General features: G+C 39.6%; 1 protein-coding gene across 5 annotated transcripts in view; it reads right to left on the bottom strand.

Annotated features, from left to right (window-relative positions):
* The window catches only part of acap3b (ArfGAP with coiled-coil, ankyrin repeat and PH domains 3b), a 57760-nt gene that overhangs the window by 18317 nt on the left and 11771 nt on the right, over positions 1-27672 (bottom strand). For all 5 annotated transcript variants that reach the window (XM_010785730.1, XM_010785733.1, XM_010785729.1 and 2 more), the window contains exons 2-10: positions 14426-14483; positions 10726-10845; positions 10175-10228; positions 6007-6065; positions 5389-5572; positions 4673-4717; positions 4424-4519; positions 3962-4036; positions 2862-2873 (exon numbers count right to left, since the gene is read on the bottom strand). In XM_010785730.1, the coding sequence (XP_010784032.1) occupies positions 2862-2873; positions 3962-4036; positions 4424-4519; positions 4673-4717; positions 5389-5572; positions 6007-6065; positions 10175-10228; positions 10726-10845; positions 14426-14483 (703 nt within the window). The remainder of the gene's footprint in view (positions 1-2861; positions 2874-3961; positions 4037-4423; positions 4520-4672; positions 4718-5388; positions 5573-6006; positions 6066-10174; positions 10229-10725; positions 10846-14425; positions 14484-27672) is intronic.

Raw genomic sequence — 27672 nt, 5'->3', positions numbered from 1 at the left:
CAACACACAGGTATTTGTGTTCAACATGTAAGAAGTAGAAAGTACAGGTATTAGTGTTCAACATGTAAGAAGTAGAAAGTACAGGTATTTGAGTTCAACATGTAAGAAGTAGAAAGTACAGGTATTTGAGTTCAACATGTAAGAAGTAGAAAGTACAGGTATTTGAGTTCAACATGTAAGAAGTAGAAAGTAGAGGTATTTGGGTTCAACATGTAAGAAGTCAAAATAAAAAGTCTTCAGAAAGATAAGTAGTGGAGTAAAGTACTGATACCAGAAAAATGTACTTAAGTACAGTAACAAAGTATTTGTACTCCAATACTTCCCAATTCTGAACACAACCATACAGTTTTAAGAATGCATTAACTTGCAACTATCTTATTCTACATCTGGCTGTCACATGGTGATACATGATTGGATACTAAAACAGACAGACCTCTGGCTTGGCGATTGTTTTGTAGTTTAGAAAGTAATGGATTACATACCTAAACCATACAGTGTTGATGTCACCCACAGGATGTTACACAGCATTGTTCCCAGAGATAAAAAGGCCATTGGTACTTTTCCATACTTGATGTGTAAAGGATCCATCATGGTCACATATTTCTTGTCTCTCATTGGCCCAGCGAAGAAAAGGCCACCTGATTAAAGACACAAAGGCAAGGTCTTTCAGTCACTCCATTTGTTCGTTTTATAAATCAATACTTGGAAAAACATTGCTTTATTTAATTAATTCTATATTTCAAGAGGAAATAATGTGATGTGAAAAAAGTCAGAATTTTGAGAAAAAAGTCAGAATTTTGAGGAAAAAATACAGATTTTTTAACAAAAGTCAGATCTCAGATGAAGAATGATATTCCATATTTCTGCGAAACGTCATAATTCTCAGATAAAACTCATAATTTGTTTTTCACATGTACATATTTTTGGGAGATCTGACCAAAAGTTTTTTTGAATTTGGTGGTTCTGAGAAAAAAAGTCATGAATCTGACAAAATTGTTTTCTAAGAATTCTGACAGAAAACTAAAATATTCTTGCTTCTGAGAAAAAGTCAGATTTCTTTAGATTTACATTAAAAAAAAATCTGAATGGTGACAATAATTATTTTCTTAGAATTTTCAGAAAATCTAAGAATTCTGAAATATTTGTCTACGTCTGTTAACAACAAACTCCCTTTTGGTCAGATGTAAAGAACTCAAATGAATATATGGCCATCTTCACTTCATTCTTAGTCGAGGCTCTAATGTGTTTTATTTTGTAATCAAATGACTTTTCTGAATGACACTAAATGTCAGTCTGTGTCCTCTGTGATCTCATCCTTTCACTTCACCTTCCTACTAGAAATACTTGGTGCCTTTTAGACAACGTTTGGATCTCAACTCCAAAATCATCAACAAAATACAGATGACCCTCATCATTTCTTTTAGAGAACCTGTGCATTCAATACTATCGACAGTTCTAGACACAATCAAGAAGAGAAAGAGAAGAAGTTATCTGGCAAAAAGACATTCAGTGTATCCAAAGACTCTAAATATGGGAATGATCTGTGATACCAAGTTCTCTGTTCATCAGGATTCAAATGTAACATCACTGCATACTCCAAACACAGCGAAGCCCTAATGCAGCGGTTCACCACCGGGCCACCAAATCATTTACAAAACATTATGATTTGTGTGGAAATTATTACGATTTTTCCTTTTTCTTTCTTGATCCTGCTTAGCAACGGTCATTACAGTCCTTGACACGTCTGTACTACTGTATTAACATCATGTCACATGTTCTAAATTGACCAATCAGAATAGTATTCAACTAAACAATGTAATAAAAATGTCTGTTTGTTAGTGATAGCCAGCTCCTTCTAATTAAAATAAAAAGTACTCTTGGGAACTTTATTCAGCCTCCGTATTGTTTATGGTTGAATGTGGGCTGCGAAAACATTTTTTAGATTCTTAAGTGGGCCCTGAGTTGAAAAAGGTTGGGAACCGCTGCCCTAATGTATTGTGAGTGTTCAGCAACAGCAACACAACTAAATGATACAACTATATCATATTTCCCATAAAACAGAAGTCATTTCTACACATGTACTCACAGTGTTCAGTTTAAAACAGACTCACCAATCACCATACTCAGTACGATGCCTATAACGTAGCTACAGGCGGTGACGAAGCCCAGAGACGGGTTGTACACGATCTCTGGAAGCCCTACAACGAAGCCTCCTCCAATCCATGTAGCTGGAGAATAAACACATACACACACACACACACGCACGCACGCACGCACGCACGCACGCACACGCACGCACGCACGCACGCACGCACGCACACACACACAGTTCAGACCAGGAAATGTGCGTATTCACATGTAAAGTGAGATAACTGTCCAATTACGTTATCAAGAAATAAAAGCCAATGATATGTAAATCTATCAATCTGTATGTGAAATTATTTGAAAAGGGGTTACATTTAATACTTATTTTACTGTCTATGTTGTTTTAAAAAAAGTGTCTGTGTTTGAATATATTGTGATCTAGGTTGACAACTGAGCAGGTCAAAAAGACCACACTGCAATCCTTAACTCTGGTGTAAGAGTTTGAAAGAGATATTTATATGTAAAAAAAAAAATGGCTTAAAGTGCACACTGTGATTCTGTGGCGTCACAAGCAACTCACCAGTTGTGGCTTTTTGGTATAGGGAAAGCAGTCTATCACCTATTTTTAGTAAGTTTTCCTGTTTTATATATATTATTTCCTGGAACATTCACCTTTTAAATAAACCCTGACAATTGACAATATTGTCATATGTGGTATTGCACTGCAGTATGGAATGTTTAATGAAGGAAGTATAAAAAGAAAATAATATTCTCACCTGCATCAGAGTCTGGAGGACGGACATGGTCAGGGGAGAACCAGGTGAGGAGAGAGACAGAGAGATAAAGGTATTAAAACAAGTTTAACACTAATGGAATTACCATAACTGGAACCTAATATGTTATTATAATACATCAGGTCAGAAGTATGTTCAAAAAGGTATAGTAAGTGGCTTGCTAAGTCAGAGTGCCCTTGAAGCACACAAAGAAAATAGTTTCTTATTTCATTAAAGAATCTCTCTGTTTCAGTACTGAATAATACAAAAACAAAGTCAAGTAGCATCACTCAGCGCTAGGTTATCAGATTAAAGAGGAAGTGTTGTTAATGTGGGCCGTGTCTGGCACGTTGCCTCCACTTGGCCACGGAATCGATTAAAGGGAGGTCGAGCAGAAAAGCGCCATGTTTTTGGCATCTCTCGAAGTAACAGATGGAAGAATCTGAGCATCTGTGCCTGTTGAGCAGGGTGTTTCAAAGTATTGTTTTAATTCAGCTGAAGCACCTATAAAATAAATACATCAAACTTAACTTTCTGGGAACTGCACTCTACATTAACCTTATTGTATTGTTTCTAAAGCTATTCTTTTGCCTGAATAAGGAAGAAAATAAAAAAAACAAGTGTGCCGTGGTAAGCCTTTTTCCAAGCAATCACAAGGCATTTGATGCTATCATAAGATTCGTTTTTGTTGTGACAAGCTACATTTTGTATTCAGACAGACAGAGATAAATATGTTTAGAAGTGTTTTTATAAAGCTTCTTCTACTGAACTAGGAGTAGCCTGTCACGCTAACTGAAAGCAAACAATGTTGATATGACGTGTGTGAGGAGAAAAATGTAGTAAGGAAAATGATATCCTGATAAGCATGAAAAACAGAGTTGGTAGATAAGTTACAAAAATAATACTGCAAATAATGGAGAATCTGTTTTTGAGGAACATTAGGTCCTTATACAAACAAGTCTTGAAAACTAGCCAGATTATGAATAGAATAAATGCAGAAGAAAAACGGTGGTGGCTAAACATTCTTGTTTAAAGGCTTCACACGTTGTTTGTTATGTATTCCTGGAAAGTGCAAGACATTAAGAGTTGTTTTGTTGTCTCACTCTCTGCTGGATGATGGCGTGTTTGTGCTCCAGCTCCCTCTTCTCCATGGCCGAGTCGATGACCAGCTGATCCAGCTGCACACAGAACACAACAGCAGAGTTAATGAAACAGGTAAACAAGCAAACATTTAAAATGTAAAAGAAAGAAAAATAGGCAAACACAGATAACACAGTCCAGTCCAGTCACTGGGACATTTCTTAAGAGTTATCCTATTATTTGGAAGTCTACAAATAACTAATACATTGAAGGGTATCTTCACCTCTTTACTAATGCAGCATTATCAACTCTACATGATCAGACATATGAGAAAGATTGTAGTCCAACTAACTAAACAGAAGTGCACTGATTTGTCCATTCAGTGTGTGGTTTGCCAAAAGAGGTAATCATAAGAGGGTACTCAGCAAAAACAGTAACACACATATTGGTACAAGGCATAAGTATTTCCATTTGTTTTGCTGTACCTGTGCAGCCAGTTTTTTCATATAGGGGTCAATCTCATCCAATATGTTGAAGCCCTGCTGGAACAGAGTGTACTGAGCACGCATGAAGGACAGCATCTGCAGGAGACACACAGACACACTGATAATATACCTGGTCCTTCTCACACCACAGGAGCTCTGTCCATATACAAAACTGTGCGTTTACAAGAATATATACAATAATCCTGATATGCCAATAGGAAATTATAGTAAATATATAAAGTTACTCACTGCATCCAGGATTTCAAACTTCTTCTTGGCCTGAAGCACATTGATCTGAAACAAAGAGGATGATGTAATGCCTTTTTAGAACCACCTAACCAGTTCCTGGCGTCCTGTCATTTAATCTCATTTAAATAAATGATGCATTCAATTGAATTTCCAAATGTACATAAAGCCTTAAAAGTCAAGGCAGGGCAAGGCAAGTTTATTTATATAGCACCTTTTAACACAAGGCACATTGAGAGCATTAAGAAATAGTGCATCTGTATTATTCATTGTGTATATTTGCACTCTTTTCATTTCCCAAAAAGTATATATATATATGATATGGTCAAATTAGTACATCATTAATCATTTCTGAGAAAAACATTACCCACCTGAAAGGTATTCGAGCATTTGTTAAAATGTTATCACAATGTCAGTTAGGATTTTTTTTATTACAGTACAGTTTTCTTTTTACAATATCTGGTTAGGTGCACATTTTAGACATTTTCATGCAAGTTTAATATTGTATGCTACAAGGAGTCTTTGAGAGCTTTGTGTCTGGGATCAGAGGTGGTTGAGTGTCAGCGCCACTTACTGGACATCGCAGGTAATATAATCTGGAGGTTATTTCCGGTGTGTGTGTGTGTGTGTGTGTGTGTGTGTGTGTGTGTGTGTGTGTGTGTGTGTGTGTGTGTGTGTGTGTGTGTGTGTGTGTGTGTGTGTGTGTGTGTGTGTTTCACCTGTAGTACATAGTCCAGTGCCAGGTGCCTGAAGGCTTTGCGGCTGAGGACCAGGGCCTGTGCGGCCTCTTCAGCCTCGTGCACTTTGTTCCTGGGTGCCTGGGCGTTTTTCACCTGGGCCAGCTCCATGTCCTCACGCACCCGGTCAAATTGCTTCTTGGTGTCCTTGAATTTACGCACATCCCTGAAGGAGACGCAGTGAAATAGAGACAAATAATACAATTTATCTTCATGTCCCCAGCGTGTGAGATTTTTCATTCTTGTTTTGTAAGTTTCATCTTTTCTATTCTAAAGTATGAACAGGATTCTCTCAAAGTGTTTCTTATGCTTGCTTTAATACTTAAACTGAAAAAAAGGAAATGTGTGTGTTGAAAATGTAATAACAAAGTTGGACAAAATGAATCATGCCTTGGCCAAAGATGTAGGTCTTTAGGTTTGCAATTATTAATTTGAGTTATTACTGGGCATTTTTTGGGATTCAAAACAGTCAAAATCTGCAATAAGATGCCCATTTCCATCACAACACCAGTTTTGACTTATTATGTAAAAACTTAAACGTGCATTAGATATTACTTTATAACAGCAGGACAAATCTTTCACTTTTGATGAGATACTCACTCTTTAATAAAGGTGTGCAGCTGCTGCTTGATCGACCTCTGAGCCTGGTCAAACAGTATCTGTTCATAGAGAAAGCAACGCAGGTGTCAAACATGAGCTTTCCTTTAAATAATATATGCCAAAGTGCACATCGATTAAAAGATTATGACAGGATGACGTTTGCAATGCTGTAGTTGTCACGCCTCGCCACAAGATGGCGATATGAACCTTTCAAGATTATAGCTGTGGCAGATTGTGCCACAGGCAGGGAGGGAAGAGATGAGGATGAACACACGTGAACTCACTCAGCTGCTGCCTTAACACATCTCTTAACCTTTAGGGTCCTAGATTACTCTTACCGTTAACTATTGGACTTGCCCTTTCTTCCATTTTCTATCATCTCACACTCCTGTCCTTCAGCTCTCCTCCACTTACAAACCCCCTCTGCTATTTCTTGTGCATGATAAGCAATATATTTTTGTATCTGGATGTGCATTTCTATATTTGCCATTTCTATATCGCTGGGCAACATCCAAATATAATGCCACGAAAACAGAGAAGGGCTAACCATCCATCTTTATCAAGAGTATGTCTTGCTGATTTGCGTCCATGTGTAAGGACAATGAGAATGCCTTGCGCCCATGCAAACACATACACAGACTAAGCCTGTAATCCTCAATGTGTATGTTTATTAACCAGGGGTATCTATAGAAAATGTAATCCACAGGCTGCCAACAGTGATTGTTGAATACATTGTTTGTGTATGTGTCTATGGAACATTCACATCCTAATCCAATCCAAGTGCACTGAGTGTGAGTGAGTGAATGAGTGTGTGTGTGTGTGTGTGTGTGTGTGTGTGTGTGTGTGTGTGTGTGTGTGTGTGTGTGTGTGTGTGTGTGTGTGTGTGTGTGTGTGTGTGTGTTCATGCCTCCATCCATATGATTTCCCTGAAGAGCCTGGTTTTCTGGTTGTGTGCTTTAGATTTAGCAATGTCTTTTTAAATCATTGCTGCTTCTCTTTAAATGACATCTATACATTTGTTTGCACCTGCAGATCCTTTTCAACAAATCTACTCTTTGCTGTTCAATATATTATCAATGCAAGGTGGCAACAGTTATTATATGATTTATATTTGCAGCTTAACTTGTTGTCAAACAGCATGCCATGAATTATAAATGAAATGTGTGCAGTGCAAAGTGAAGGTTTGGTACTTTCCATGGTGGAACTATCTTTCGGCCAGTTCCCAAGGAAAGAATTAAAACCTTGAAACATATCTAAATCAGCTCAATCAGGACACACGTGTAATCTAATCCAAATGTTCCACCCAAACCTGCTCTGGATTATGCTGCCCTGGGTATGACCCATCCTACAACATGTCTACACTCATTCCCCAGCACTCTTGTCCCCAAAAGATCCCAGCTTCTAAGCTTAATGTCTGCTACTGTAGAAGTCCCCTCTAATGTCTCTTTGTTGCTCAAAGCAGTAGAGACACAAACCAGCATCTTGATGCAGTGTCAATAGAGCACACTGCAATCTCAAATCTGTTTAAATCCACTTTGATTTCTTTCTCAATCTGTTAAGATTAAGGGTAGGAATTTTATATGTTTGAAAGTACACACATTTGTATATGAAGTGATGTATAGGTAGATTCATTTCCCTGTAGCAACCGCTTCTTTTGTGCCTCGTATTTAATTGTGTCTTAATGTAGATTATTTAATTTCATATTTTGTTCTTGGACATATCTGTTCTATTTACATGTATACAGACTTCTTGCACTATTTTTATATTTGTATTTTTGTATTTTATTATATATGTTGCATTGTTGGAGAAGCTCGGGTCAGAATAATTTCATTGCCATTTCTACACTGTAATGTATGTGCATGTGACAATAAAACGATTGAATCTTGAAAAGCAGAAATAGGCCACAGTAGGTAGTCAAATAAAGACAGATTTCCTTTCACTGTCTTTTCCTCGCCTCCCTCCATCCCTTCATTCATACTGTCTGCCAGACAAGCTATTAGTGTAATTCACTGGTGTTAATGAGGAGCAGTGGAACATCTCTGGTGATGTGTAAGTAAGTGGTGGGAGTAGATGAAGGGAGAGGTTGTGTTGAGGCAGAGAGGAGAAACAGGTGGAGACAAAAAAAACAACAACACAGCAACTAGCCTTAAAAGCATGAGTTGCAGTCCCTGGGAAGTGTTTTGGTTGTAGGGGTTAAACAGGCTTGACCTTGGTGGATTGAAACAGAGTTAAACAGGCGGGAGCATGAATGTAAAATATGTGAAAAAAGACAATTTAGAGATAAATATGGGAGGATTTTTCCTATGTATTTAATGATTGTGATTTTCTGCACTATTTATTCAACTGAATAAATAGAGCAGAAATGTGTTAAACGTGCGCTGAATTGCAAGGTTCTGCACATTTGTTTAATCAAAAATACCTATTTCAAGTTAGATTGTATTAAAGCAAATGGGTGCATTTAGATAATGTAGCAGAAGCAGTGCAGTGAAAACAAGCTAAATGGGGAAGATTAGAGCCTCTGAGAAGGTCAAAGCACAATAGGGGTGAAAAGGGGAAGATAAGAGTAGCTGATAAGGGTCTGTTGTTCCCGTTTCAACTGTATGGTACGGCAAGGCTTTATTTATTTGTTGGTACCAGCTCGGTCAAGGTTCTCAGTGAGCTGATCTAGTAGGAGGAAGATTTAAAATACTGCAGACTATTGATTGGCCAGAGAGACACCAGTGATACATGGGACATCCGGAAGAAACCTGATTTATTAAAGCCAAGAACCAGCTGCTATAGTAACCACAGTTTTTTGTTCACTGGGCAAAACACTTTTTTAAAAATGGGCGCCTATACGTAGCATTTGATGATGTACAGACGTTCCTAGGTGTGTGAGTTTGGATGTTATGATGACAGTTTCACATGGCGTTGCTATGCCGATCAGCTTAGAATCCAGCCTACCCTGTGAGAAAAGGACCTGGTACCTGAAGTGAGTTGAGATGTGCCAAACTATTTGGAGGATATAAGGGATTTTGAATTTGCATTACAACAGCCTGTAGTCAAGTTACAGTCAGACAGACAGATGGAACAAAGCCATATATATTTTATTTAAAAAATGAAAAGGATACCAATCAGCAAATCTGGCAGCAGCGTTAATATGATAGGGTGTCTGTTTGAAAACGTACACGTTTGAGTATTGACGTCCAATATATAAGATGAAGGTCTTTCTGTTTTAAGTCTTCATATAAGCTTTGAATTGGAAACTTCATCAGAACTTAGAACAAAGACATTTTTGATGTCAAAATTATGCCATTTTACTCACATTGTTGAAATCATGAAAAATGTTATCTAAAAGGGAAAATTTGGATTTGTAGTCACTGTTGATTGTTGGGTCTTAAAACTGCCTCATGCTCTAATCTCTTCTCTTCATTCCTTTCCTTCCCAGAGTCCTTTCTTTCTATTTTATACAGCTCCTTTTTCTCCCTCATGTTCTCAGTTTCATTGTTACAATTCCTGATTTCAACTTTATTTTTACTGATATTGATCACACTCATTTTATCATGCAGACATATGGAAGGGCAAATACCTCACATTACTGTTTATTAATATAAAACAGATTGGCAAAAAGACATATGTAACTCTGAATGATTTATTATGATAATTTTTCTTTAACTGTAAAATTGCCTTTAGGCTTCCCAATACAAAACACATTTCCAGAAAGGAGATTTTTTTGAATCATACTTAGTCATGAGGAGAGAGTCATATGAACAAAGCGTGAATGCGTGTGAGTGTGTGTTGTTCAATATGTGTGTGAATATTTGTGTATTATAGTTCCCATACGCTTTTGCCGGACCATGTGGTTTGAATCAGACTCACAAATGTGGAGTGGCCCGTGTGGACAGATTCACCGTCACAGAGTGAGGTCACAGTTAAATTATCTGGTGTGTGTGTGTGTGTGTGTGTGTGTGTGTGTGTGTGTGTGTGTGTGTGTGTGTGTGTGTGTGTGTGTGTGTGTGTGTGTGTGTGTGTGTGTGTGTGTGTGTGTTGCAACGCTGGACCCAGGGGGGACTGGATGTCTGAAAGAAGGTAACATGCCAAGAAGACCTGGGCGTGTCAGAACAACACTTCACTTGACCTCTTCCCTTTGGCATAAACCAGTGTGTTTGTGTATGAGTGTGTGTCTTACCATGTGGTAGTTGACAATCTCCTGGAGGCTCTCTCCACACTTTTCAAGGCATTCCTGTAATGTTGATGACACACAGTTATTGTAACCACACTTTCCATACGAACAATACTTATTTTTCACATAAGAAATCAAATTGAATCAAGACCTTAGCCTAACATTGAATAGTTCTAGTCTGGGAGACAGTTATGTCTCTCCTGCTTGACCTCAAAGCTACCAGGCAACACCCGTACTGACAGGAAATCTGGACAAAATGTTTTCCTAGAAGAAAGTCATAAAGCAGGTTTCAGATGTCTCTGCTTCCAGCCATGTAAACTGTCGGCATAAACATCTTCTGTGTGCATGTGGTCACATCTGTCATGTTTGAAACAGCAGGATGACTCTGTGTCTGGACACAACTGTTTATACTGGTCTGCTGGTATTCTTCATGTGGGGAATCACAGGAATGTCCTTGAAGAGATAGACGAGTGGTCATTTATTTAGACCCTCAAACGTGCCTTAGGGAATGTACAGATTTGAGGTCAGTTTTAAAAGACTGCGCGACCTCCACTCACCGATATCGTCTCCTCTTTCTTGCACTGCTGGGACAGGTCCTTGATGCCGTTAACAAAGAGCTTGTTGGCGCTGACGTAGGCCCTGCCAGCCTCGATCATCCCACTGCACAGCTTCACCAGCTTGTGTGAGAGAGAAACACAAGAATTCTCACTTTAGATATACAAGAAAAACACTGTCTATTTAGAGAGTCACATGTTTAACACCGTGCAATGCTAGGATAAGACTAGTTACAGTGATGGCGTAAATCAGAAGACTTGTTTGTCACATGCAGAATTAAAGAGGAAGCCCACATTTAGAATAATCCTCATGTCTGAATCAAGGCCAATGCAGGCATTTTTGAAGCTGGCCTGTCTGGAATCCAAATGATCATTTTGGATTTTTTAAAGCAATGTGATAGAAATGAACATTTAAAAATAAAAAAATAAAATGGATGAGATGATCATGTGCACATGGCCTTCTAGACTTTAAATCTTCCTCAAGACTCAAGATGTGTTTACATTGACTTTCTCCTTTACTTACTCATATATCCCTCAGTAGTTAACTCTCAATAGTTTGCTAAATTATGGCCTACAGACTGACATTGGTATTGTAAAGAATTTAGCATGACTAAAAATCACTATTAAGTAATACCATTTTTGTATTATTATGACGGGGGACACTATGTTTTTGGTTTGGTCTCTTGGTCAGTGTCATTGTTTGTTATACAGTAAGGATTACAAAATGACTGGCCCAATTTTCCTGAAACTTGATGGATTGGTACATAATCGGCCAAGGAAAAACCCATTGAATGTTGGAGTGAATCACTGGGCAGATACACACATTACTTTCCACTAATGGAAACAGCCTTGGTGAATTTCTGCACTCTCCGAGTTCCATCTACAGGAGCTAAAAAAAAATGCTTTGCTGTGAACATTTCACACTGAGAACACTGTACAGAAGGAGTTTGAGAAACCTAATTGTTAACATATTAATATATAATAATATATTACCAGGTGCAAACAGTTCACAGCGATATTATATACTCTCTAAACACCACATGAACTGGCCTCCACTGCAGTTTCCCACTTTACGGGATATATGATAAGCTACAGAGCGGTACGCTGTCATTACCGGCGCACCGCCCCAGCTGTGTGTACAGCAGGATCACAACATGTGTGTGTTGGTGAGGGGTTGTGCTGAAGAGAGAGTGCAGTAAACCTTTAATTATCTCGTTTGGTGCAGGAGTTCCCAAGCTTGTCGCTATGTGACTGTGGTTTGCCGACAGGCCAGAGATGAAAAACCAGGGAGTGAAGAGTGATAAATGCACGGTCTCTACTGTATGAGAGCATGACTCAAAATGAATGCTTGTAATGTATATGTAAGCATTGCTGAAATGATCTACACATTGTATAGATGTATCTGATATGCCTTACACAGTATACATGTTTACATTCATGTGTACATGAATGACGTTGTTATGAATCCAAAAGACAAGGCAGCATGAATCCTGCTGATGCTCCCGGGCTGGTCTGAAAATATATCTGTCAACAAACGGGCCGATACGGGGGAGTTTGATCTCCTCATGTGCTGCACAGAGCCCCCGGGGTCTGACCACGGCCATTAGAGGCACAGTACATGTGTCAGGGGTTGCTGATAAATTGGCTGGAAGAACCACGGGGGTCCACTCGGAGTCAAAGTGTCCCATCTGGTACCACATGATCAAACCTCGCCCTGTTAATGGACTGACATAGTTACAGTATAATGCAGAGACCCCCTCTGCTCAATGAGGTGTGGCATTTTAAATTTTCGGGCGAATTATAAATGGTCTATCTATTGCATTGATCGTTTTGCTAGTTAGCTTCCCTAAAAATACTTTAATTCCATTATGCTTTAAAGAGTCAACATATTTGTATCAAGGTAAACTTCATATTTCCAAAGAGAGATTTGTACTAGGTATATTGTTTAAATATTGACATGTTAAGAAATCTGCCTCTTATTCCTTTATTTTAAGACCTTTAACAAGATCAATTCATTCAGTTTAAAGCCTTTCTGCAACATATTTCATGCCGATACACAAGAATACACAAGGGCCTTTTTTCTAATTTCTGTGCAGGCATTTTGGAATATAGCTTTAGGGACCAAAAGCATCACAAGGGGCAGCTTTGAATGTCTTCACACCGGCCATAATGGTCAACATCACTGCAGGCAGGTTCAGCCATCATCAATCTCATAAATGGTCACTCTTAAAGCTTCATTGCTGCCAGAACATCCTCAGGCAGCTTCAGAGCATCCTGACAGCGCAGAGTGAGGACCCCTGCTGAACAGAACAAATCATACTGATTGAAACTCCCCCTCAACACTGGACATCTTTCATTGGCCTTCAAACAGGGCTCATAGTTCAATGGAGGGTCCTGACCTGTGGGGGGCAGGAATAATCTATGGATGTGTGATTTGTATGCATGACGGGTGGGGGCATGGACATTTGTGTGAAATGTCAAAGTGTCGCCAGTTGGTTCGGTAATTTAGAAAATGGGTTTTTACAAGGTGGACCTATTCATAAACCTGATATAAACCTGCCGCAAGAAAAAGAAAAACATCTCACAATCAACTTAATAACCCCTTCATCAGTTTAGGAGGATATAAATCAGGTTTTATTATGTACCGGCTGCACAAGCGGACTGTAATCTAGTAAGGGACCTTGATTTGCATATGTTATTAATGTGAAGACGCAGGACATGAGAAGAGTACGCAAGAATAGAAAAAACAGACGACAAAACAAACTGAATCAAAGGGAGGTAGAAGAGGAAAGAAGGTGTGGTCACCACTTAACTGCATCAACACTATCTCATCCTCTAAATGCTCTCTGGGTCTATTAGTTTATCTAAAGAGGCATTACCTCATCTCATAGTCTCCCTAGAGACAGTTAGCCATCAATTTGGGCTGCTCTTACTTGAAGCCACTGAATTAATAGTATTTAACAATGATGCAACTAGTTCATTCTCATTGTCTAGTTTGCAATTAACTAATTATACTTGATATGACTGTGACATGTATAGATAAAAAGTCAGCGTTTTGAGATTTCTATGCCGTTACAATGCAATGCAGAGCAACTAAAACCTCTAAGATATGGTGTTTCCACATGGTCTGAAAAAGCCTTATTAAATAGCATTATTTGTTTTATTGTATGGTGCTCAAAGCCTTTGCTCTGGTTAAGCAGGACAAACAAGGACATCACATGCTCAGATAACAGAGGGCTTCTGTGTGATGCTCTCGTACTACAGAATAAAAACCTTCCTCTGTGACATTAATCAGTGTTTGCTCAGTTTGTGTGTGTGTGTGTGTGTGTGTGTGTGCGTGCGTGCGTGCGTGTGTGCGTGCGTGTGTGTGCGTGCGATATCCATCAGTGAACCTATTAATTCAATAACTCAAGACTGCAGGATTTCCTGGTTAAAATAGCCCTGACATTTAGATAATAGAGAATGACAGAAAGACAGACAGATATAAAAATGAAAGTGCAAACGACAGAGAGAGCAACAGACACACAGAGGAAAATACTGTTTACACTGCTCTGAGACAACGTCAACATAGGACATCTGGTGGCGATTTTCACTACAAACATGGTGGAAGAAACACCAGTAGAACAACATACACACACATAATATTTCTTGAATTTGACAGTTTAATGAGCACCACAATCTACAGACATAACATGGTTCGTACCTTGTCGAGCTTCGCCTCAATCTCCACCACGTCTGTCTCCACATCATCAATGCCCGCCCTGCAGAGAGAACAAAAAGCCACGTGGTTAATCAGATCTGCTCTTCAGTTATTCCAGACTACGCACAAAGCAGACAGACTGCCGTTTCTGAGAAGAGGAACCACATGAAAAGCTTAAAACCATCACAGTCTGAATCTGTTAGGGAGAGATTCTTGGATTAGTGGTACACCACAATGTGACAGTTAACATGTCTATGACAAAGCAGACACTGGGAACACAAGGGAGTGATAGATGATTGTCATAATTCACAACTAACCTGACAGTTCAAAATAATATTGTATACTTTACTACTGTGAATTCAAACCGGAGCCATTGCAGCTGAGCATTTACAGTTTTTGTATTTTAACGCCCACTGAATATTAAGCAGCATTCAGTCACCTCACATCGCGGTCTCACAGACTCAAGCATTAATCCTGAGGTCTGGATCGACAAAGGCATCACTCCGGATGATTAGTGGCCACGGCTGAGCTGCGAAATCAATAAATGACATCATGCAGAGACATGGACGGCTACTTAAGTATCTACAAGGTGAGCTGATAAAAGAGGCAGCAGCAACAGCTAATGTTTTTGTATCTGCTACCAGCGGCTTCAAATAAAATAAATAACAATGGCAACAATGCAATAAATTACTCCGAATGTTGGTGTTATTTTATATGGCTACACTTAATATGAATGTAATGGGACTTGATGGCAGGGTGTGTGTGTGGTTTTGGTCGGCAAGAAGCCTTAACCATCTTTCCCCTTGGGGTATTCTTCCATTAGGAAGACAAATTTACAGGGTCAGTTGTTATGGTAACTCCTTATATGTGGGCCACAGAGGGTACATGGGGTCTTACTGTGTCAAAAATGTATTTCTGATTCTTCTGACACATGCACCTCTACACCAAAAAAGCACATTAGGCTCAAACCTAAATATGTCAAAGAAAATGACAGGATAGCTTCTTGAATTCAATAAAAGTGCTTATTTCTCTGTTTGTCTCCACTTGTCAGGATCAGCTGGAGGTGCTTATTCAGCCAGATGTGCCAAGTTTTAGCGTCACACCCAGCATGTGCTAGAACATGTCGACAATAACCCAAAAAAACTCTGGTTGACGATGATCTCATATTAAAGTCGGTACCCCGCCCTCGCCTCTGACTATTTAACACTCGCAAAGCACCCTGACAGCTGATCCTGATCATAGCATATGGAGGTGTGCAGAGGTGGAGGAAAAGCACGTAAACAATTAAGCAATAGCTAAGCTTGTTTATTTTATAAAGGTCGAGAGTCTTGATTTGTTTTAGCTTAAGAGAGCACGGCCACAGCTGAGATGTCATCCTGCAGCTTTTAGCACCTGCTCTGGAGAACAACATTCCCAGAATTCCTTTCTGCTCCTGAGCTTCTTTACAATGCTTGGAGATGCTGTGCTAATTTTTTACTTGTGTCTTCTCCTCCTCTCACCCAGAACTGTTTATACAGACTGCACATTTCTGTACCACAACATGACAGACACACACAGCAGGCACGCATGTGTGTGGTCTGCTTTATTGTTCCAAAGAGAAGAAGGCAGGTGGAAATCACAGTTGAGAGACCTTTCATTAGAGTAATTTGTTTCACTTGAGTGTTGTTGTTGTTGCGGCCTGCAGTGTAATCCATCAAATTGGCTTAAAGTTATTTAGCTGTTTGTCAATTATAAATACAACACTGCACACCCAAGCTTCACTTACAACAGCATCGTGTTCTCCGTTCAGTCGCTGTGAACCCGACAAATTCAATGTCAAAACAGCTAATGTTTTGACATTGAATGTGTCAAATCTAGAGAATAAGCTCATTACAAGCGTGTCGTGTCTCGGGAAACACACACTGCCAATAAACATTGACTGACATTTGATGACAAGAATGCGCTCACGATATTTAACTCAGAAGCAGCCTAAGCCCTATTGATCCAATTCTTTTTTTCCAAGTTCAGTACAAGCTTTGCAAAACTATGATGACTTGTGCTTTGTGTTGCAGGTTTAAATCATGTTGTGTTTTTCAACATGCATGTTTGTGCATGTACATGAAAGCGCTTTGGGAATTATGAGCTTTGAAAATCAATACACTAAGAAGGTTGTCAGCTTGGCAAGGCTAAATACAAAAGAAACTACAGAGGCACATGTGTGTGTTTGAGAGTGTGTGTAAGCTTGTCAATGTTTGTTTGTCCTAATTTGTTGCTTTCTATAACCCTTTAATTATTTAGTGTCCCGGCTTCTAATGTGTTTCAATAACTAAGTGCACAAGAGAGCTGTGAGATTAAAGTGAAATGGAGAAAGATTGACCCAAGGAGGATTATGGGTATTGCTGTGAGCCACAACGGCCTGCACGAAGACGCTACTGCAGAGGAAGGAGATATATATTTGTGTTTTAAAAAAATGTGATCTCAGTTATAGTCCTTTGTGAGGTTAGTGTGTGTGTGTTTTAACTCTGGGGGAACACCCCAAAGCTGCTTCACGGATGATGATGCAGCCCAGTCAAGGCTCATACTCTTGCTGCCAGTGGTGGCATACTGTACAAGGTCTGACATCATCACTGAGGGTGGGGGAGGGGAACCTCACGTGCACGAGCACTCCCATCAGCCCCAACATCCATCCACACTAGCCACAGAGTCTATTCTTGTCCCCCTAGCCTTGTGTGTACTCTAGCATGAAGCTTGCGTGGCTATCCCCTCGAATCTCTTCACATGAGAGCATAGTGCACACACACGCACACACACACACACGTGCGCGCACACACACACACACAACTCTGCATGGTCTCCAGCCCAGTGATATATCTGAGCCCCCCATGTCTTCCAGACTCGATGTGTCACATGGCATCACATCCACATCAGCATCACTTCAAGGACCAGCAGGGCAGCAGTAAGGATGGCACGCTGAAGACATTTCCCCACCGGTGGATACACGCGTGACAACGGTGTTACTGATTTCACTACAATGTTATAAGTAAATGTATTTATTTTATATTCGAGGACCCTCAAAGTCTGTACAGTGATTACTTTGATTTGTGACATTCAATTGCAGTGCAAGTCTCCCAACAATGTATTGAGCCACCTTTAAATGCATGTATCTATATGTTTATGTGACAGATTTGCATCTTTTTTTGTGCATACAAACATGCTGTACTTAATAAATCTTTCCTAAAGACAGTTTATTGTAACCCGAACAGTTTCTCATTTAATTCCTGCATCTTTTACTTGACACTAGTTGCGAACTGACTCAGCAAATCCAGCTGTGATGGGTACTGACCTTGTTTCCACTGACATCAAGTTGATTGAAAGTAAATCCACTGTCTAGTCAAACGCACACACACACACACACACACACACACACACACACACACACACACACACACACACACACACACACACACACACACCAGAAATAAACAGATGAACTACATGCAGAATATGACAGGCGACACACACACCCTGAACCCAGAAACCTAAGAAATAAAGGGTGTTCTTTTGGTAGGGCAAAACATTGAGTCTGGTTACGGTAAGCCAAGAGCTAAAACTACTGAAGAAAATACAAATCTGCAAAATTGGTATTTCGATTTGAATGGTCCATTCACACAAAAATGCACCTTAATGTTGTACTAAATAAGATGAATAAGTCTCTTGCACCTTTGTGAACGATCGATGGCCTACAGCTTGAACATTTATCAAAAACAACATTTTGTATGCCTCAAAGAAGATGAATGGACAGCGGAAATATTTAATGAGTTACTTTAAGGCATTATCATGCATGTTTTAATGTAGTAATTGCTGTTTTATATGCAAACATGCATGCATCAGTGAGAGTAGAGATGTCAGACATGGCTCATAGTCGTTGAGGGTGATAGGAAGATTACTGTGAAAGGTGATGTTGCAAATCAAAATAAGCTCATATTGGAAACATTGGATGTTTATATGATTATAGCAAGAATCAGACCATATATTGGCACAGTATAATAAAAGCTTCAAGCAATATCTTTTATAATCCTTACATCATTGACAATGCCTGGAAAATAGCTCTGTTTAATCAAAAAACATTGCACAGCAGCTTTTAATAAAGTGTGCAGATTTTTCGTCTGATTCTTGCCATGGTAAAACATTTTTGATCAGCAGCTGTAAACGTTTTTGGGATGTGTGTATACCCTGCATGCTTGTTTATTTAATTAATTGTAGCAGCAATATAATACAGTCTCTAGATTTCAAGACTCAGCGAAGAAACCTAAAACATTCCAGTCAAGTGTACAGTATTATAATATATAATTAATTGTGTGTATGAAAAAGTCATGTCAGCCTAAGCGTTTTAATGTTACTGTAAGTAGAGAAAGATTCAGTGTCTCATTAATAATATATAAAATGCACACTTTCATCATCCTCCACCCACAGGTTCAAACACAGACGTACACACACATCAAAATATCCCCTTCCCAGAATTCCAAGTAGCCAGCTCCATGGCAACCATTCATTGACCCCAATCACCATGGCAACAGGCATCAGCCTTACTCACGCTTTTTTTACTGACCAATTTCCTCTTTGTCTGTCTGATATGTCTGTCCCTGCACATCTCTATTACCTCTATTTCAAAAACACATTTTCCAATGTTCTCACAACGCTTCTGTGGGAGATAATACCAGCCAAAATACCAACAACCTGCTGATACCATGTACACTACATAGAGGTCAGTGTATGACGATGGTGAGTAAGGGGCTGTAGCGTGCATCTGCAATGCCCGCTGAGACGGGTAGAGTGCCCTTGAGTAGCACACTGATTGTGAAAAGCTCTGTGCTCAGCCTTGCTCTCAATTATCCATAATAACATCACATCAGGTTTTTGTCTGTTTGACGATTATCAGTAGATTAAGATATTTGACTCGTATTGAATACTATTCTTTCCTAAATAAAGTGACCTTTCTTTGATACTACTGATGTGATTTGCATTATTCTCCCATGCGTCTCACTTGTTGCAAGAAAAGGTTGAGACTCCATTGTTCACTGTTGAATTTAAGACAAAAGCACAGATCACATGTCTCGTTGTCTCGTGAGCAGGCACAGGTGATTTTAGGGTGGGGACAGGAAGCGCAGCCCATCCTTCATCTCTTTGTTCTTACATCCTAAACCACACTCACCCAGACCCATATTCAAAAACAATTTGGGTCATCTCAAACAAACATTTGCAACATTAACATCTACTTCTGGATTATTAAAGGGTTCTTTATAAGAGGATACAAGTCTTAGTCGTTATGTTGCTAAACCGTCTATTAGCTGCCTCTAATTTTTGTCCACGACAGCCCTCTCCCCCCAGAAATCATCTATTCCCCCTTCTCTCTTTGTTTCAGTTGTGCCCGCCTCCGTCTGTCCGTCTGACAGTCTCTCTGTCTGCCTGCTCCCTGCCTCTCTGTCTGTAAGCCTCCTTTATTATCTGCTGGCAGGAAGCTGAGGACTATGTGTTTGTTTGTGTGACTGCATAAAAAAGAACAAAATGAGAGAGAACAACAAATGCGAAGATGAACACATAATGATCTCAAAACCTGCATTTGAATGCCAGAAAGCGCTCCACCATTTGAAGCTGTTGAGTGATCAAATAAAATGCAACTTGATTTAAGTCTCAATTAGCACATGCACGTGCACAGACTCTATCAAAAGAGCCTCCAGTAAATGATCCTCTCACAGAAAGCACACACTTGCCTAAATAGACCGCCTTTTCACACCAATAACAACTAGCCAAGCTAGACACTAGTATCTTATGTGTAGCTAACAAAGACGCCTTCACTGCTTCCCCCTTCAACCCCCTTCCAACACACAACAAACATCACACTCATGCCCTGAAAAAACATTTGACTGTGCGACTGGCTGACGAAGAGACAAAGAGACCAAACATGATGCTGACAGAAAGCACCATTTCTGTGTCCCCAAGCCTCGGTGAAATGGTATTTAACAAAACTGGGCCACGAAGTAATGTGCTGATCCACCCAGTGCATTCAGGCATTTTGAGTCTTTATTGTTCAAGTTATATTAAGGAATAGTTCCAGATGTTGGCAAAAAAAAAACGGTTGGTTTAGCTAAGCTTAAAGACTTGAAACAAGGGGAAACCTTCAGCCTGGCTATGTCCAAATGTAAAATAATCAACCTACTGTACCAGCACCAGAGCTCACTAATTATCTAGGAAACCAGAGGAGACTCAGTGTCGTTTTTAAACAAGATGTAATGTTTTAATTAGTGAGCTGTACAGGTGTCAGAAGAGGTGTTTCTTTTGGCCAACTAGATTTTTCCTTTTTTTGCAGTCTACCGAAATGTGAGATGTATACGATAATTATAATTATAATTATTGTTACCTGAAGAGCAGGTTGTACCTTGTTTGACAGTTTCTGCCGCCAGTAAATGGATGAATTCTGTATTGTGTTGTAAAAGCGCTTCGAAGGTTGCAAAGACTAGAAGAGTTAGAAATAGAGTAGAACTAGAATTAGAGTAGAAATTCAACATTTACAATTGGTCAATTATAAACTATTTATTTATCAATATGTCCAAATCGATGTTGATTTTGTTTCTGTTGATTGACTAATTATTGCAGCACTAGCTTCCACTCAAGAAGTCTGAGTGCATTAAACATTGGGTGTAACCACTATATTATTTACAGATCATTGCTACACACTATCAGGGATATTTATTGATTGTCTTTACAGTAAGCATGATCTTACAAGCAGCAGAGGATGGTGGGCCACAGAGGCTGCACATGTGTCCGTGCAGTATCTATATCATTCAACAAAGCACCACAAACAAACTATAAGTCAGGTCTCTGTTCCAGCAGCTGTCAGACCACCTGCTTGCTGGCCTCAGTAAAACAGACCATTAGACCAAATGTGTAGCGTCTTTGTGATCATTACTCATAAGCAGAATTTTTGTTTAACACTCTCTATAAACACAATGTCTTTATAAATATTTCTGCTGGAGCAGTCTGGGATGTGGGAACGTCATTATATCATTCCAGAGTACATTCCTCCAGCAGGCCAACAGGAAGTGTGTTGGAGGCTTCAGAGTGCGAGGCGGACAGGACTTATTTCTCTCTAATGTATTGTAACCTCAACTCAAGCCAGGTGGAAAATACAACATACTTCTCTCCTCTCTTGCCAAGAGAGGGCCTGAGAGTAAAACAGGGAAAACTCAGCGACTGTTTTTCCACAGGAAGCCGTTCTGCTGACTTAGAGAAATGCAGCGTGAGTTACATCATCATCAAGTGACCATAATTGTTCCAGAAAGTCTCAAACTTGTGTGAGCAAAAGTAGCAGAAGGTTATAAAAGTATTAATCCACAATATGCTTCCCGAAAGTCAAGAGTTTCCTATATGAACACACATATGTGCACACGTACAAACACACACAGATGTTTCCCTCCCAGCTGCTGATCCGGGGCTCATTTGTGCTGCGAGCTAAAATGGTACAAAAGCTTAAATCATTGTGATTACCATAACAAAAAAATCCCTTTTAATGTTGTTCATGGTGGGGCAAGTTTGGCTTATTTCCACTGCATCCTCACAGCGGGGGGCAACAGCGCTGATCCCAAATATTTTGGCTCTGCCGGGTTGTTAGTAAAAATATCTTGTTTTGTCCATTATTCACTCCTTTAATGCTGGCAGATCGACGTTAATGGTGCAAAGGAAAGAATTTTAAGAAAAGATCCCACATGTGTTGATGACAGGCACCTCAAACCTCCAACATGTATCACAGGTAAGGCAGCCCATACAGAAACACACTTTGGGAAAAGCTAGTATTCGAACAAGATTTACATGTAGCAAATGACAGCACTCGTTTATCTCCTACATTTGTGTGCCCTCCACTCGAGGGGAGGAGAGCTGTGGCCTGGGTGGAGTTGGGAGTTTTGGTTTGAGGGCACGTTTGATCATGCTCCGCTCACACGCAGAGGAATGTGCAATACCCACGCTGTTCAACCACGAAAATGACGACCCTCATCTTCTCAAATTAGAGGGTTAAAGACATAGTTGGAAGAAGAAGAAACAACAACCAGATGGCGCATCTACAAATCTGATCAAGCACAGGAATGTAACGATCTCTGGATACAACATTACGGCAACACCCCCTGTGTTTTACAAGTGTCTTTTTTATTAATTGAGCAGAACTTCCTCTCCACTGAAAGCAGCCGGAAATCAAATAGGACAGTATTACAAAGGGGGCTTGCGCGCTCATCCCATGCTCTCCAACCTCTGTAACCTCCCAGTGGGGTTTTAAGCAGCACACACACACACACACACACACACACACACACACACACACACACACACACACACACACACACACACACACACACACAGATTGCATGAGAAACACAGGGGAGGAAAAATACCTCCTGTGGTGTAAGCACTATGTTCCCAGGACTCTTTTGCTTCTGTCCTCTTTGCATCCAACAGCCAGCGGATGTGGGGGATGACAGAGGAGCGGAGGAGAGTAGAGATGGAAGATTATGCTCTCTGGCGGGTGGGACAGACACCAATGACTTGTATAGTGTCTCGTGTCAAGAGCACAGCTAAATATTTACACCACATCCATCTATTAGTCTAGGAGTCTTCCCTCTGACAGACACAAGAGGCTATGTAGTGCGTACAGTAGCTTCACATTGGTAATTGTAGACACAGGAAAAAGAACAGATACAACAGTATCAGGACACAGTTGTACAGTCTGTCTTTAGATTGTTGTTGAGCCGTGAATTGAAGTCACTGTGTCTTTTGAATTTGTATCCAGCTGCCTCTTTACATCGGAGGAATCAATCCTCCCATTCATCAGAGGAACACATACAAATGCATCCAAACAATGAAAGGAACCATTCCCAATGTACTATATCTTAACTTTCTTCGGACAAAGTGAGATATCACTTTCTAAAAGCACAGTTTTATTGTCTAAAACACACTCAGTGTGACAAACAGATGACTCTACACTGCCAGACCTCAAGAGATATTATGATGCTGTGATACCATGACTAACCCAGCTATGTATCACAACCCCCACACGCCTGTAGCCGAGAGCCAGAAAGAGAAACTAAAATCTGAATCAAAGTGCATGTCATCCTTTAGGATATTTCAGCCCTTTCCTTCCATCAAACAGGCTTTTGAGGACATGCATTAATATGGCAGCAAGATACATTCTTTACCGGAAACAACAGCAGCTGCAAACTCACCAAGTGATTTTGATATAAGCCACCCCTACAAAAAGCACCTGTCAAAATGTGCAGGAAACTCTCCGTCATACTCCTGTCAAATGTAAATCAAAGTCCAAATGGTTTATTTAATGTTCGTGACCGAAGGGGACATCATGCAGACCTTAATGGAGTATGGACAGGTTTACAGTTGAAGTACATCTACATTCCTCTGGCTTGTCTTAACACAAGGAGATGCTGTTCCTATAAACTCCGCACAGAGCATGACTTCTTTCTTAAAGAATGTCTGGCACTGATAAGGCCTGCCGTTTGTTTCAGGGCTGAATCACACACAAACGCAAACCAATGCAAACATGCATATATATATATATATATATATATAAACTGAGTAATTGAGCACTATATTAACACATGCAGCTGTTGATTGTCTGAGTCAGAAACATGATCCTATGTGGTGTCTGTTCAAATTAAAGATACGCGTTTTAAATCTTACAAGATGAGAGCAAAATACTCAATGACATAAAAAAATGTAGTTAAAAAATCATATATGAATTCACAATGGGATTTTACCTGATGTTCAGATGATTCTTGATGCTGCGTTCATGTGATAATGATAATACTATTTTAACCTTTTGCCAGCCTTTATTCTCTTGATGTCGTTTGAGAGTGACATTTTTATTTTTTCCAAATTCAATCTTTTGGATGCTGATCAATGGGACTATCATTTGCATTTTTCCTCTCTTTTAGAACACACAAATAATAATCCAGAAGGTACTCCAAGCCAAGGTTTATGCTTGTCACACTGACTAGGTCAAGGCTTAGTATGGAAACAGTATGTTTTAAATATTTTATTAAATCCCTCTCCCCACACTGACCTACAGTAGCAGAGCTAAAGATAGAAAAGCTAAGGTGTCTATTTAAGGCTCTGCAAGATGTGGAAGAGAAGAGATGCCGCTTTGAACCAGCTGAAAGGAAGAAGTGAGCTTTGCACAACAGCCAGCTTCCCTCCTGTTATCTTTGGCAGCACGACGGAACATCAGCGGAATAAGCCTCCTGCTGACACCACAGTCGGATCTGCCAAAGAGGAAACAACCACCGATTTACACTTTCATCCATCTAAGCATAGTCCATCAGTGCCAGGAACTCAGGAAGAGACACATTCTGGCTGTCTGGTTGGCATTAAGTAATCATCCCATCATGTCCATCTCACTCACGCAATGCTTTTACATCTTGGCCAAAGTGTAACCTGAGGTCTGGTTTTGGTTTTCTGGTTTGAGTTGAGTTTCACTGATGCACTTGCACATACAGGACTTTTTCTTAAATGTATCCTATCGAGGTAACTTTAGGTTAATGCATGCGAGTGTCATACCGTAAAATAATTAGAAAAACAACAATCAAGCTTGTAATTCTTTATGAAAAAAAATGTCTACACTGTTGCACTGGACCCTTATAAAACAACAGCGAACCTCATTACTTAACCCTGACATTACATGTATTTTCATTAAACGTCACATAAAATCAAAGCGGTGCATTTGGAGCTACACATTTCAAGTGTTTGGCTGACAGCACGTTTAATGTACACATGGGTGAGAGACAGAGGACGTCAACAAAAATATTTATGTTCTTTCGGTACAGCATGGGGTTTCAACACTTAGCTGCTTTTTTTAACCACAGCATAAAGGTCCTGCAGGTGTGAATGGGTTTGTCTATATGTGTGATTTATCATGTTAAGCAGAGCGAAGACCTTTCACCAAATGCATGCTGGGTAGAATGTGTGGGTTGAAGAAAAGAAAGGAAAAACTGATTCTTATTCATGGAAAAGGTAAGCCTATACTAAAGGTAACATATTCAGATTCATTTTACTACAACTGGAATATGAATTGTTGTAACTACTCCATGTACATCCCTGACTTCTTACCATCTTATTATAACATCAGACATTCAGCCCATTTGAATTTGGATTGAATACCTTTCAGAAAGCCCTCAGTCCACTCATGCCCTCAGTTCCAATGTGTTTAGAGACTCATAGTTTTAACAGAGACACTTTAAAATGTCAAATCACAAAAAATATCACTCAACACCTGACTAACAGTAAACACACAAGAAAAACACACACACAAAAGGGATCCATCTATGTTTTCAGCAAAATTAACTCAGATTGTAATCTCAAAATCCTAAACAACACGTGAGCACATTGTTAAAACAGACTCAAATGTGTTCAGCAAATGGCTGTTAAGGAACACACTCTCACATATTTGGTCCCTTATCTCGAGTGTGTGTGCAATATAAGAAAGGAAATGGAATCTGCTGACAAGTCCACACACACAATCTGGGACACAGAGCTCACAGAAGAGACACATTTAGTTTGGGATAACATTTATATATCCAATGAACATATGGCTATACAGAAAGTTATATTACTTCTCTTGATTGTGTATGTCTAGTTTCCACTGGAAATTCACTCCAAAGTACAGCCTGTTTCACCCACTATTGGATTGAGTATTAAGTAATACCAGAAGATTTTATCACAGTGAAAGATTTTCATTTCCGATACTGAACCTAAAGCGCTCTTTCAGTTCCATTCTCATGATAGCTGTAGAGCATTAGTGTTGCCACGCGTAATGTGCTTGTGTATTTAATGATTACATATTATTGGTGTGGTGGCAGAAAAGAGAGGTTGGATGGAAAGTAGAAGGAAGGTTCAGGGGTTGAGAAAGAATGGAGAGACAGGTTTACATTAACACAAGGGGTGGTCTTACGCAAGACCCCCGCACACTGAGACAGCTACAGAAACAAATCAAGCCGGACAGAGAGCCAGGGTCTGGGATGTGTGTGTGCACGTGTTGGTGCATAGAGTCACCATCACAGTGTGTCAAGGTTTAGTTTAGAAGGATTTTTATAATAACGTTAATCTGAACAAGTTGTTGTTTGAAACCCAATGTCCCAACTGTGATTGTAGTAACCGACCTGATCTGTGCTTAATTGATTATAAATAAATGTTAATGAATTACTTGTATTTGATTACTAGTTTACCTGTACCTATTATCAAATTACATAATTCTACTAAATGATCAGGTTGGTTTGAATGACATATATGTAAAAAATATCTGTAAAACTGCTCATGTGCTCTTAAATTTCTTGAGAATAAGTCATTCAGCTTGAAAAAAAAGCATTAAAATATATTCACCTAAAGTTATGTAATGTAGTCGTCTAAGGTAGGAGGCCTAGTTAGTTGTTAGTTCTGGTAAATGTTTAGAAAACTAAAGTGTTAGCCAAGAAAGACTTTATTGTTGTAGAATATTAAATTGATTTTAATACCTAAATCACACAACATTATTTTGTATTATACGGACCTGCACTTGGCTGAAAGCATAGTCAGTGACTATGCTTTCATTATTGAGGACTTATAATGTTCAAATGTAATGTGCTACTATTTAATGCTTCCGGACATTTGAAAAAATTGACCCTTAACTGCAACCCGTGCTCCAATATATTTTATTGCTCTCTTGTCCAAAGTAGACCGCAAGTCGCAGTCACCGTGAAGCTTTTAGTCATGCTTGTTTCAGTTACTGTGGAGCCTTAATCTCCCTTCTCTCCGGCCCAAATCTCTCTTACAGAACCTCCCTGTTCAGTTAGCTACATCTGTCTGCCTCACAGTGACACACAGTGACACACACACACACACACACACACACACACACACACACACACACACACACACACACACACACACACACACACACACACACACACACACACACACACACACACACACACACACACACACACACACACACACACACACACACACACACACACACACACACACACACACACACTAAAGTAATGGTATATTGAATGGACATTCTTCCTGCTCCAAGACATATTGTCCATTATCAACCAGTGACTTTGCTTCAGCTGTTCTGATTTTTCCCCTAGTATCCAATAGGCAATCCATCCAACAAATGTAAGGAGGCACTCCCCATGTGAAAACGTGCATCTGTGTGTGTGACTTTGTGGGGG

The sequence above is a fragment of the Notothenia coriiceps genome, unplaced genomic scaffold, assembly GCF_000735185.1.
Source record: "Notothenia coriiceps isolate Sejong01 unplaced genomic scaffold, NC01 NC01_scaffold00028155, whole genome shotgun sequence".
In the NCBI taxonomy this organism is placed as follows: Eukaryota; Metazoa; Chordata; class Actinopteri; order Perciformes; family Nototheniidae; genus Notothenia; species Notothenia coriiceps.
The sequence above is the reverse complement of the archived record's forward strand: the minus strand, read 5'-3'. Positions and strand labels throughout refer to the sequence as shown.